The 12,703-nt window shown below is 39.8% G+C and overlaps 1 protein-coding gene across 2 annotated transcripts in view; it reads right to left on the bottom strand.

Annotated features, from left to right (window-relative positions):
* Positions 1–814: 814 nt before the first annotated feature.
* LOC128605513 (semaphorin-4G) overlaps positions 815–12,703 on the bottom strand; it is a 53,934-nt gene continuing 42,045 nt past the window's right edge. For both annotated transcript variants that reach the window (XM_053621006.1, XM_053621007.1), the window contains exons 9-16: positions 10,272–10,447; positions 7,956–8,103; positions 7,268–7,490; positions 6,403–6,518; positions 5,871–6,025; positions 5,525–5,586; positions 2,531–4,533; positions 815–1,352 (exon numbers count right to left, since the gene is read on the bottom strand). In XM_053621006.1, coding sequence (XP_053476981.1) covers positions 3,647–4,533; positions 5,525–5,586; positions 5,871–6,025; positions 6,403–6,518; positions 7,268–7,490; positions 7,956–8,103; positions 10,272–10,447 — 1,767 coding nt within the window. In that variant the 3' untranslated portion in view covers positions 815–1,352; positions 2,531–3,646. The remainder of the gene's footprint in view (positions 1,353–2,530; positions 4,534–5,524; positions 5,587–5,870; positions 6,026–6,402; positions 6,519–7,267; positions 7,491–7,955; positions 8,104–10,271; positions 10,448–12,703) is intronic.

The following is a 12,703-nucleotide window of genomic DNA, read 5'->3' as shown; positions in this document are numbered from 1 at the left end:
CAACTGATGCAAGCTTGAATCCACCACCTAAATGCTGTTGGTAGAAATTACATTTTTGAGACATCTACCCAAGATTTTGTTATTTGCGAACATATACAGCACACGTTAGCGTGCTGAAAACAAACCTGTAACACAGAGGAGTGGATGAATGTTTATTAAAGAAGATGTATTGAGAGTGTGTCTCTCCCTGCAGCAATTTGGGAGTAAACAGATCTGATACAGCATGAATATGAAACACTTAACAGGCAGAACAAGCTGGTCCGGCTCAATTGCCTTAAACATACTAGATTGTAGCCTCATCCTCAATTCTGTTTACTACTGAAAATGTTATTAACAGGACAACAAAATATGTATTGCATAGGTAATAGACATTTTACCTGCCAAGGATAATACCATATTGCTGACTGTTATTCCTAAAGATAGATTTAAGTTATCCTCATAATAACCAACGTATAGTCTGTGGGATTAATTGGGAAGAAAATGTAAACTTTCAATGAATTCAATTTACACATACCTCAGCTCACTGTTAATTGTGTTATCAGCACCGAAGCATAAAGAGCCACTCGGTATTCTCTCTGGAGTCCTATTCACTTCCATATTTAGCCTGTGGTGTTGAGTGCAGACCTGTCTGGACACACATAGCTCTGGGTGACTGAGTGTTTCCCACAGAGCATGTCAGAACCATATACACCGACTATAATGTCTTCCAGTCTTGTCCAGGCATAACTCTAAACTGCTTCTACATGCAGATCCAGCGACAGCCTACACACTCCTGCCTACCACTCACAAGGCATACAACCATTTTCTCAAGAGAGCCTGAAATATAGGTTTTTATTACAAGCTCTGAATACACGATGTACAGTTTGCACTTTATGGAGGCCTAAATCATTCAAAATAAAGAGAATATCTGATGCCAGGGTTATGACTTTGTTACAGAACTTTAAAAAAACAAACAAACAAAAAAACAAAACAAACACAACTTTAGACATACATCATTAGTTGTACGTATGTTTAATAAAATAAATAATAAAATATAAAACGTATAAGAATATGATATAAACACTGACCCATATTTAACACCCACTGTAAATGGATAAAGTTGGAGATGGGCAAAGATCAGATTCAGATTGATTTTCTACTCTTGTAAACTCAGGAAGGCGTTGTAGTACAGAGCTGCAGAACTCCCCAATTATTTAAAAACACATGTGCTTCCATTGTTTCGCACTGATAAATCCATCACTAGATGCTGAAAGTCCATTGTTTCTAAAGTGCTTCATTTCTCTGACACTGGCTTATTGGAGATTCCCTCCATTGTGGCAAAGCATGAGCTGGCAGCAAACTGATCGTTGAACCTGCAAAAAAGGAAAGAAAAAAAAAAGGAAAAAAAAGGCAAATATGATTTACAGTCATGCTCAGAATAACTCACACAGCAAAGTCTATGACATAATGTGAGTAAATGCTTTGGGAATATCCAGTCAGTTCTGCATGTCTCCTGTAACACCCCTGTACCTAATCACGAACAAACTGCTGCCGAACCTCTAATGACCTTTTCTTAAGCAGTCTCTGTTCTTTTTCATTTTCTTTAATGTGGCTTAGTTTCTACTGCCTTTGGTTTGAAGAACACATTCAAGATACAGTCATGTCCTGGCATGCTAGATGCAATCTCACATCTTTCTCACTACTAAGCTGGATCTGGGAGATGTCAAACATCACATGTGGTGCCTGAACAACCAGCTTGTGAGCACATGGGCCTCAGAGGGTGCATAATGCAGGCACACATCTGTTCCCGTCATCACAGCATTGGAAGAAAATGGAAGCAATTTGTGAGATAAGTAGATGTAAGCAGGGACAGGGCAGGAGGTGGGGGGGTTGGGGGAATTTGGGGGTGGGGTTTGTTGAGAGGGTGATAGGAGAACCAACAAAACAGGAAATATTTGAAAAGGAAAAGGAGTAATTGATTGTGGATTTAATACACTTTAAGGAGAAAGACAAACACACACTGAAGAAAGAGAAGAGAGAGAGAGGAGAAAGACAGAAAGAGATAGAGAGAGAGAGAAAAAGATGGCTCAGCATAGCTAATCTCAGCTGTGCCCTGAACCTATGGCCTCGATGTTTCCGTCTTAACATTACTGCAATCTGTGCATTTCCACAGAAATAGCAGAGCTTTTCTGACCCCGACCCCCCCACCACTCTTTCTCTCTCTCTCTCTCTCTCTCTAGCAGAAGAGAGGCCAAACTGGTACTCGTCCATGTACGCAATAATACAGTACATTTCCTGGAACAAATTCATTTGAATAACTCTGAAAACCAAAGTACAATAGTATTTATTCTCCTATAAACACATATTATTGTAAGAGTGTCTACTTCTCAGCTATTTTAAATAGTAATAATTCCTGTGCATAGAATCCAATTTGTCATTACTGTTTTGTTCTAATTCACTCTTCCGTCTAAAGATTAAAAAGCCTGTCTGGATGATGGGCTGTAATTGGCTGTCTCAAGAGAATATTTGCAAAACATCAACATCAGCTTACCTCTGCTTCTCTGTCGTCATGGTTAACTGGCACTCTGAAGTTCCAGCGATGTCCGATGGGAACTGCACCAACGCTCAGTCATAAGCTAACCACCTGAGACACAGAATGGCTCTGAACCAGAGAAGAATTACGGTTTACTGTTTACAATTCATTTAGTCTGGGTTATGAGTTGTGGAATGTCTTATTAGTGTTGTACTCTTTTTTTTTTTTTACTTTTCTAAAAAACAAAAAACAAACATGTTCATATAGTGGTTAGTAAAGCATTTGACTCTGACCCAGCAATGGTGTTGATTTTTGAAGAATCCTCAATTTATCCTACAAAACCAGGATTTCCATTCTGATACAGCATGCACCATCTCTTTCAGAACAAGCATCATTTACAACAAATGCCTTTCGCTCTTAAAGTGCATCCCAGAAATTAATACTATCACACTCATGCTCTCCCACAAAAATCGAGCTATAAAAACTGAAGTCATAATGTTAGTGTCTTTCAGTGTTCATTGGTGCATTAAAAATGCAGTTAGATGGAGTCATCAGTGTAGTCAGTGGTGACATAAATATCGCAAAGGTTATCTCAGTAGAAAATACCGACATTTAGTGCAGTTCAGCTATATTGCTCAAAAGCATCCACATCAAGATTAAGTTTTTTTTTTTCTTTCTGAAATTAATAGACTCCAGCCAGCAGTTTCTTTAACCAATGAAAAATAATTCCAAAACCCTGCATGTTCCTGTTTGGACCTTTTCCTCTGTATTTCATATGAAGCTTTTACGCTTTCACTCTGCTTTCTGTGCTGAAGTACCTGCTATTCCTCACCACCTCCCATCTCACACTCCCAGTGGAACGCAGTGCTATTATTATAGCAACAATCTTCCGAGGTAGATTACGCATTGTGTGTTTGTGACACTACTTTTGTTCTGTTCTTGTTTTTCGTGTTCATTGAATCCGTTCTCTTCAAAATAAGAGACGATTAAAAAAAATGTCACTAGACAGGAAAATATGAAACAGAATCTTTCATCAGCCAGCCTATTATCCATTTCAGTTTGTATGCAATATAAGCTGTAGCTGTAACAAAATCCTTTCCAACCTTTAACCAGGTTGGTATTGTTTCTGAAGTGTTATACTGAACTCTCATCAGGTTTGCTACACAGCTGTGTGTGCTTCCTCTTTTCTAGAATCCGGTTGAGCTCCTCGGTGAAAGAGTGGTACAGTGGTGACGTGGCGTCTCCATCGGTTTGTCTGAGTAACACATAACTATTGCCGTTCATTTTACGTAAGACGCTGGGCAGTGTGGCTGAGAACCCGTTGGTGTAGTCCAACTCAGAGTTTGGTAGAGGTGGTGGGAGCGGAGGAGCAGGAAGAAGCTCTTTAGGGGAGGAAACCTGGGCCTCTCCGGGAACAATCTGTAGCAGTCCATCGTGTGTGTTTGCTTTCCCGTTACAGTTGCTGGAGACAGTCTTCAGCTCCATGCGCTCATTCCTGTTCCTCTTTCTGTCAGTTTGGGCTGCTGCACGGAGAGAGTACTTCCCCCGTTTGCTCACACAGAAACCCACATACAGCAGCACTACGGTCAGGACCAGGCACAATCCAGCAAAGATGGTGATCAGAGAGATGTACATGGCCTCCATGTTCCTCATGGACTGGAACTGCGGGGGAAGGGGATAGGGCAGCTGGGGTGATGGATTACTGCCGTTGGGGTTTTTGGGTTGGAGGGTTGAGTGGGGTGGTGGTGGTAGGTATTGGTGCACAATCAAAGTATGGATCACTACATGGATGCGGACACCGTTCTCCAGGGCGAAGCAACTGTAGTTGCCACTTTGCTCTGGTCTTGCCTCAATCACCAGCAAGCCATCAGTGCCAATGCGATAGCCTGAGTTCAGCCCATAGCCCTGCAGCTGCTGCTTATTCCTCGTCCACTGTGGGGTTGCGAGATTAGAGCTGAGCTCACACTGCAGAAGCACGTCGTCCCCTGCCATCACTGAGCGAATCCGATGGAGCACCAGGTCTGAAAACGAAATCATGGCAGTTAGCTGTTACAGTTTCATGTATAGGTGTTAATGAGTAAAGGTGCAGTTTGAGTGTAATCTAAAAGAGGTCTGTTCATTATCAAGGTTGAGTGCTTCAAAACTGCACAATGATTCTGAAAATAAGCAAAAAAAATTACAACTTATTTGTACATTATTAGAATGATAGCAACGTTGGCATCAATAACATCAATACTTGTATGCAGCAATAGCTTATTGCTTAACTTCAGGGAGTCCCAAAATTCTTGTATGTGTGTGTGAGTGTATATATATATATATATATATATATATATATATATATATATATATATATATATATATATATATATATATATATATATACACATACACACACATATATATATATAATATAAATAACGGGAAGTTGTCACAAGGTTGCAATGGACTTTTAACAGGACACATGGCAAGCACATCAGACGCAACATTGTCGCCAAACTTATTAACAAATTCAAAAAAGATTGGAAGTGTTACGGACTAACTGAAGTGGACGTCCACGAACATTCACTGACGAAAGCACAACCGACGTGGTGCTGGCAAACAATCAACACGGAGACTTTTGGGTCACCTTGCATATAGCCCACATTACTTAAAGATATCAATAATGATCTTTATATTAATATATAAGACTATTATCTACCTTGTAAATCGATTATAAATTGCAATCCATGCCTGCACAGCAAGGTGTTGAAACGTGTTAATATTATGCATTTACATTTTCTACATTTAGCAGATGCCTTTATCCAAGCAAATTAGAGAAGTGCTTTGTAGCCCCTATAAAATATATAATACCATCAAGCCAAACACCTTTATCACTTTATTCACAACCATGCACTAAATATTACACTTATATAAAAAGTTAAAGCTATTTGAAATTGTACACTTTAAGCAATGAATGCACCCCCTGTTACATTGCTCTGGTGATTTTGAGATCTGGTAAATCAGTATGCATACCATCTGCTGCAGGTTTTGCACAGCCTTCATTCCCATTAAGGATGTCTTGAGTCAGATTGGATCTGCACATAATAATAATAATAATAATTAAAAAAAAGACAAGATAATTAGTTCTGGTTGAATCCATCTAGAACTAGTAAGAGAAATCTTACTACATTTCAAATCCCCAACTTGTTTTCAATGCATGAGTCTGTAAAGCAACTAATAATAATATTGAAGACATGTGTAGATTAAAACATCAATGCATCTCAAAACAGAGACATGGCCCATGGATTCAAGAAGGTAAATGTGTGAACAAACACCGGGGAGGGATCTGGAATTACACAACCAAAAGCTAGACATGTACCTGTCTGTGCGCGAGGTGATCTCCACACATTCAACACCATCCCAAGCACAGAAAGGGTCCCGTGCTAACACGCAATCAAAGCAGGATGCATATCTGTGACATGTGGACAAGGGCAGCTGCACAACACCTGAGGGTGAGCCCACATACACACTCATCTAGAGGTGAAACAACAACCAGACACAACATAAATATGGAGCGGAATATTTTTATATGAAATATCTATGTTTTGTTACAAGAAAAAAACAAACAAAAAAAAACAATAGAAACTCTCATAGAATTTGTAATGGTTTTAATGGTTATGATTGGAATTCTATTGGTTTAGAGACCTTGTGGGTCTCTAAACACTGGTGGCATGTTATCTCTAGTAGATACCATTAAGGACCAATAATGGTAACGGGAATGGTTTTAATGGTTAGCTGATATTTTGTAAAGGTATTTGTAGTGGAAACCATTAGAATTTCTATGATGGTTCTACTGTTTTATTTTTCATTAGGTATGGGCTATATCCTGTCCATTTTGTCCATTTACTAACCTGTTTCTGAGAGATGACTATACTGTCCACAGGCTGTGGCTCCTCAAACAGCTGCAGCTCTTCGATAATGTGAAGCTGATCTTTAACTTCTACTGCTCTCTGGAGCCATCCTTCATCTGCAGCATGCAAACATCCAACATTATCAACGGAACAGAAGAACAGAACAGCATACCACAATCATATACCATATGACTACACAGACCTGCGCCACCTCCCATGTGTCAGTAATGCAACGTGAAGAATTTCTAATAGATCGATCTGAAGTGACGAAGAGAAGTAGTGCTTTCACATATGCCGAGTTCAGTCTATTTGAATTAAAACCCATTTGCCCCGCCCCCTCCTGGCCGATTCATTCAGGCAGGTGAGAACACAGCAATGACACTCACAAACCAAAACAACCAGTCTCAGAGTCTAGTGAGAAAGATATTTGGTGCTTAATCAGCCTAAGTGTGGGAAGTGAAGCAAACATGGCATGTGTTTTGGGTTATGGATGACATTTTTAGTAGATGCAAGCTGCTCGACTGATTTGCAAGATGCAAATGGAGCCAAAGGACAAAACTGCAGTGTTCTGGATTTTTCAACTGGCAAACAAAAAAAGAGAAAATAAATATTGGATGTGATACACACAGTGTTGGATATGTGTTCTCTGTGCGTTCTACACACACCTAGCAAAGGTTTGTTGATGTTTTTCCATTGCCTTATTTCTGAACAATAAATTAAAGCATTTTATGAGTTGTTTTAATGCTTTCTGGTTTGCCATGTGAAACCAAAGCAAACCAAATCGCTAACAAACCAAAAGTATCCAATTTTCTCTCTCCGGACTGAACAAACGGACTAATAGTTGCGAGAGCATCCTATAACGCACCTGTCCCAATGAAGAGCATGTTGTATGTCTGGCCATCTAGAGCAGTCACTCTGTGCACCACTATTTTAGTGTAGTCCACAGTCCTGCGAAACAACAGGGGACGCTGTCCTAGAGGGGGAATCTGTCGAGACATTAGTGGATGACGACGTACAAAATGCAGCACATCGTCTGGCAGGTCAGTGGACAAGTTGATGCCTCTTTCCCTGAGTCGATCCGTGATGCACTGAGGAGCAAAGACAGGTACACCATGTTTACACTAAACATTACACCATGCACTGCCTATTGCATTCCCTTCATGTAAATGTTTAGGTTGTAATCAACTAAGGCTCACAGGCTTAAAGCACCAAATAAAGATAGCAAAACTCTATTCTCACAAGTTGGTAGACAAGCTAAACAGTTATTGAATCTGAGATATGAAATGTCATATAGCCGCAGAGGCACTCATTATAAATGTCTTGTCATCTTGACATCTCTTTTATTCTTGAACCTAATCTCCATGGCAATGAGTTATTATGCTGTACGATTCTCATCTTTGAGGCTTCATGCTCACATTGCTCTCCTCAGTCTAATTGCAACTCTCTGTCCAGGCTACATATGTCGCGTAGGAGCACAAAGCGAGCAGGTGGAGCCGGATGGATCAAGATAAGCAGGCAAGAGTAAGAGGAGACGGCAGAGCTGCAGAGCTTACCGAGCCAGGTCTCGGATCAGGCACCTTTCCTGTGTATTCAGTCAGTTTGGCGCCAGCGTCCTCCTGATTTTCCATGTAGGGCCCTTCAAAGACCTGCTGGACGTCTTTGATTGAGTAGCGGCAGATGGCCGAAGCTTTGACGTTTTTCCTGTGAAACAAAAACAGTGTTTAATGCAAACTCAAAGCAGAAGTAATGCGAGAGGTTTAAGCGTCAATTCAACTAAAAACCCAAGCAAATGCTCACAAATATGAACGGGTAAATTAATTAATACGTTCTATCATTATTTGAATGTTTCTAGGCAACAGAGTCTAGGAGGATAAAGAACAAAGCTTCGTATCAAAGTTTTGAATCAGTCAGTACAGTTTGTAGTGGGTGGGCTTGCTTCAGCAGCTCAAGAGGTACTCTGCCTCTGAGCCTCGGCTGATCTCTTTGTTTCTCAAGGTCTTGGCATGTTGGCACAGAGGCTCCATGAGCCCAGAGTGTAGCCATGGCAACATGAAAATAGATTACAGATGTATAAAAAAAGACGTCAAAGAGATATAAAGGAAGGTAGAGGGACAGGGGGTGAGAGACTGAGACAGACAAAACTCATCAAGAGCGGCAGTAAATTCTTCCGACAAGGTGCTAGAAAGAGGACTGAGACATAGCAAAATGAGCACATATAACTAGTGACTGAAGAAGAGGGAAGAGAGGGAACATTAGGTGAGGACTAAAAGATAGAAACAGAAATGACCAATTAAAATAAATAAATAAAATAAAGAAGTGTTACCAGCACTCTTTGCAAGTAGTGCTTCTAGTTACTGAAATGATCACAAATGAACATACAGTCAAATTCCTGCTGAAAGCTGACTGGCTGATGGTGGTATTGTTGTTAAGTAATCACTTCATCATTATATACATTCATCACTGTACATGTATCCAATATCACTCAATCAGACTTAAGCTTCCTGACAAACAGTTATTTAAATTGAACACCGCCCCTATCGATGATCACAACCCAAACTTTGCAACATTAACCTCTTCAGAATCTTGAACATGGCTTTCATGTTTCATGAGTTACAGCTATTTGAGTAAACCAAACTCTACTCCACTAGGATTGATTGGAATGTGGTGGCCATGTAGTTTACAAATGTCATACCATTTGCACAAACTTAAGTTTGAGTATGTGGAACTAAATGAACGGAACGAATTTTTTTTTATTTTTTTTTACAGCTTGAGCCAATGAATCATTTTGACCTTTTTTTTTTTTTTTTAAAGAGATATCTGTTTTTAATTTCGAATACAGTAGTAGTGCCTGCCAGTGGCCAATTTGTGTGAGGTTCCGGAGGTTACTAGAGGGTGCTTACATGGCCAGGTTTGGTGATGACAGCTCAGTGTTAACCCTCTCAAATGCTTGCTGAAATCTGATTGGCAAATGGTGACCCTGGTTTTCTCACCAGATCCACAAGAGCACACAAACATTGTATAATCAATGAAACACACATACAAAACACATTCCGGTCAAGTTCTTGGCCATTAAAATTTGACTTGAACTTGAAGGTCAGCACAAGCAGCTCTTCCACCTTTCTGAGTCATCAGACACCAAGCTTTTCTCTGTCCAGTTATCTGTCCCCCATTTATTCATCAGTTTGCAGTTCACATGTCAAATCTCACACCAACCTGCCAGCTCATCAAAACCGCTCTTCTCATAACTAACAAAAGGATAGCCTGAGCGCAACTGAAAGCAACGCTTTTTTCCATGTTATGGACACAAAACATATTTAATACTTGTAATTTTTTGTTAAACTAAAGACAGACAGAAGCAGCACTTCAGAGATTCTCCATGGTTCATCCTCAAATCTGACTGACCTGCTTATGAATAAAAGATAACAGACTTCAGGCAGCTAGAAAACCTGTCAGCCATTCTTCCTGGGATTATGCTGCTGGAGCGAGCTTCTGAGTGCTTCGGTGCAGATACATCAAGCATGAGGTTCATGGACAAATGGACATATGCACTCATGAACAGACTAGCACCTTACTACATTCATCAATGCTTACTGTTCCCTGGAATGATCCTCTGTGGTGTCTGCCTTCTATCAGACACTCATCTACCTGAGCAAACTCGGGATCAAAACTCCTGCAGATTTCTTGTATAACTGCAGAAATGAGTCATGTGTGAGCTACTTGCCTTTGCCTCAGTTGCCTGCTTGATTCAATCAAGAGTTTGTATTGAAAAAGTTGGGCTTTTGTTTTCAATGGAAAGCAATCAAGCCTCCAATGAATCAGACCATTAAGATGCCAAATCAAATCAAACTCTACAGACTTACTGTACTTACCATTCCAGGCCAAATATACCATATAGCATAGTGTCCTCAGTCCTGGGGCCCTCCAGCACAAACATGCTGCGTAAAACATTGAAGTGGAACTCGTAGTCAGGCAGCGAGCAGACCAGCCTAGCCTTCAGGAAAGACGTCCACTTCTTTTGCAGGGTCAGGCGACCTCCTCTGTCGCTCTGCAGAAGAAGAGAATAGAGAATTCGGGGAAAAAACAATCTGACAGGATGCACTCATTACTGAATCCTACTCGTTTAGTATTTTTTTAACACAAAATATTTAATAGGTATTTACTGCTTCCTCTGGTTGGTTTCCCCCAAACAAATTGTATACAGTTGAGGTCATAAGTTTACATATGCCTTGCAGAATTTGCAAAATGTTAACAAAAATAACATAAAAAAAAGAGAGATCATAAAAATGGCATTTTGTTTTTTCTTTAGTACTGCCCTGAAGAAGCTATTTCACATAACAGATGTTTACAGTCCACAAGACAAATAATAACTGAATTTATACAAATGAACCAGTTCAAAATTTACATACGCTTCATTCTGTATACTGTGTGTTGTTACCTGGATGATCAATGATTTTATGGATATTATGCTCTGTGATAGTTGTTCATGAGTCCCCTTGTTTGTCCTGAGCAGTTAAACTCACCATTATTCTTCAGAAAAATCCTCCAGGTCCTGCACATTATTTGCTTTTCCAGCATCTTCTGCATATTTAACCCCTTTCCAACAGTGACTATATGATGTTGAGATCTATCTTTTCACACTGAGGACAACTGAGGCACTCGTTTACAACTATTACACAAGGTGCAAACATTCACTGATGCTCAAGAAAGCAACACACTACATTAAGAGCCTGGGGCGTGTAAACTTTTGAACAGGATCGTGGATGTAACTGATTATTTTGTCTCCTGGGAAACATTTAAATGTCTTATGTAGCTTCTGAAGGGCATTACTAAATGAAAAAAAAAAGATAATTAAACAAAATAATAACATGACTTCTGCAAACTTCAGGTTTATAATGTATACATGAAACTTTTAGCACAACACTAACAAACCTATCATTAAAGGCAATCCTACTATTACTCAATTATTATTATTATTATTAGGAGTAGTAGTAGTAAAGAAAAGTCAACAGTACTATTACATTATAATTCTATTATAGAAAACTAAGACGGAGGTCAAATGCACAATACACTTACAGTAAGTCAGGCATGAATCACTTATTTGCTCTTGGCAGTATCACTTTTCTGCAGCAAGTGTGATCATGGGAAATTAGACCAGGTTGGACTGGGTGGGAAAAGATATTGTACATGCTGTGGGTTGGATTTAGCAAATTTAATTTACACCCTGAGTCCCCAGAGGAAAACAGCTCTTATTGGACACGACACCAAATGCCTCTGCATGCAGTTTTCTCCCAGCTGGGCACCTCCCCTGAGCCAGTGTGTTTAAACAAGCCCTGCACACTGAGCTGTACAGAAATACACTAGGCCTTATACCCTCTACAATAAACAGGTAAAAGTGAGGAGACACTGAATCTCCGGTAGCTGAGTCTTTCTGAATCACCATCAAAATAATATCTTTATCTAAAAATGGGTACTCCTCCACCTCACAAATGTGCATGCCAAGTAGAAACTATTTTTAATGTTTTGAATTTTTCATGCTTGATCAAAAACTGTGATCATGCTTGGAAAATAATACACACATATCCTCATTAGGAATGAATGAAGAGAATATGAAAGAAGAAACACATTTCTCAGCATGCATGTGTATTCAGATAGTTAGTAACAGACTCCTTTTAGCATGTGAAGAACTTTAGTTAGTCTGTGTGTGCAGTGTATTTCGCTGCTAGCATGACGATAATCTTCTCATTAAAGTGACCCTGCTGTGTGGACCGGCAAAGAGTGATCACGAGTCCGCCCACAGTCCACACAGCTCAATATATATGGAGCACTACTGCAAGAGTCACCACGTTTCGGGTTAAGGACATATATAATGTCTTCATTTAATTGCAATTCACAGATCTATAAGCAGCCTACTGGTAACACTGTTAAACAGGCTTATAACCTTGGAAACGATTCAGATTGAAACAGTCAGTGAAAATTCCGCCTTAATGTGGCCCCTCACTAAGTCTTCCATGAATGTTAGATGAGTTTCAATTGAAGTCTATTGCAGTGATTACATCAGGCTGATGGGATTTGCAGTTCACTGTAGACTCGGCATTGCAAACGCAGTAAATAACTAGGCAAGTGCATCCTGACCTTGAACACAGTGCCAAACTTCTAATGAGAACCATGGCAGAACATCCTGGCTGAATAAACAGGGTTCTGCTTTAATAAGCTTTGCCTGGATGAGGAACATGCACTACCTTACATCACACTGATTGCTGAGGATGGAGAGCAACAGTGTGATGGATGAATAAATTCTTAT

Source organism: Ictalurus furcatus, chromosome 3 (genome assembly GCF_023375685.1).
Source record: "Ictalurus furcatus strain D&B chromosome 3, Billie_1.0, whole genome shotgun sequence".
Lineage (NCBI taxonomy): Eukaryota > Metazoa > Chordata > Actinopteri > Siluriformes > Ictaluridae > Ictalurus > Ictalurus furcatus.
This window is presented reverse-complemented; position numbering and strand designations above follow the sequence as displayed.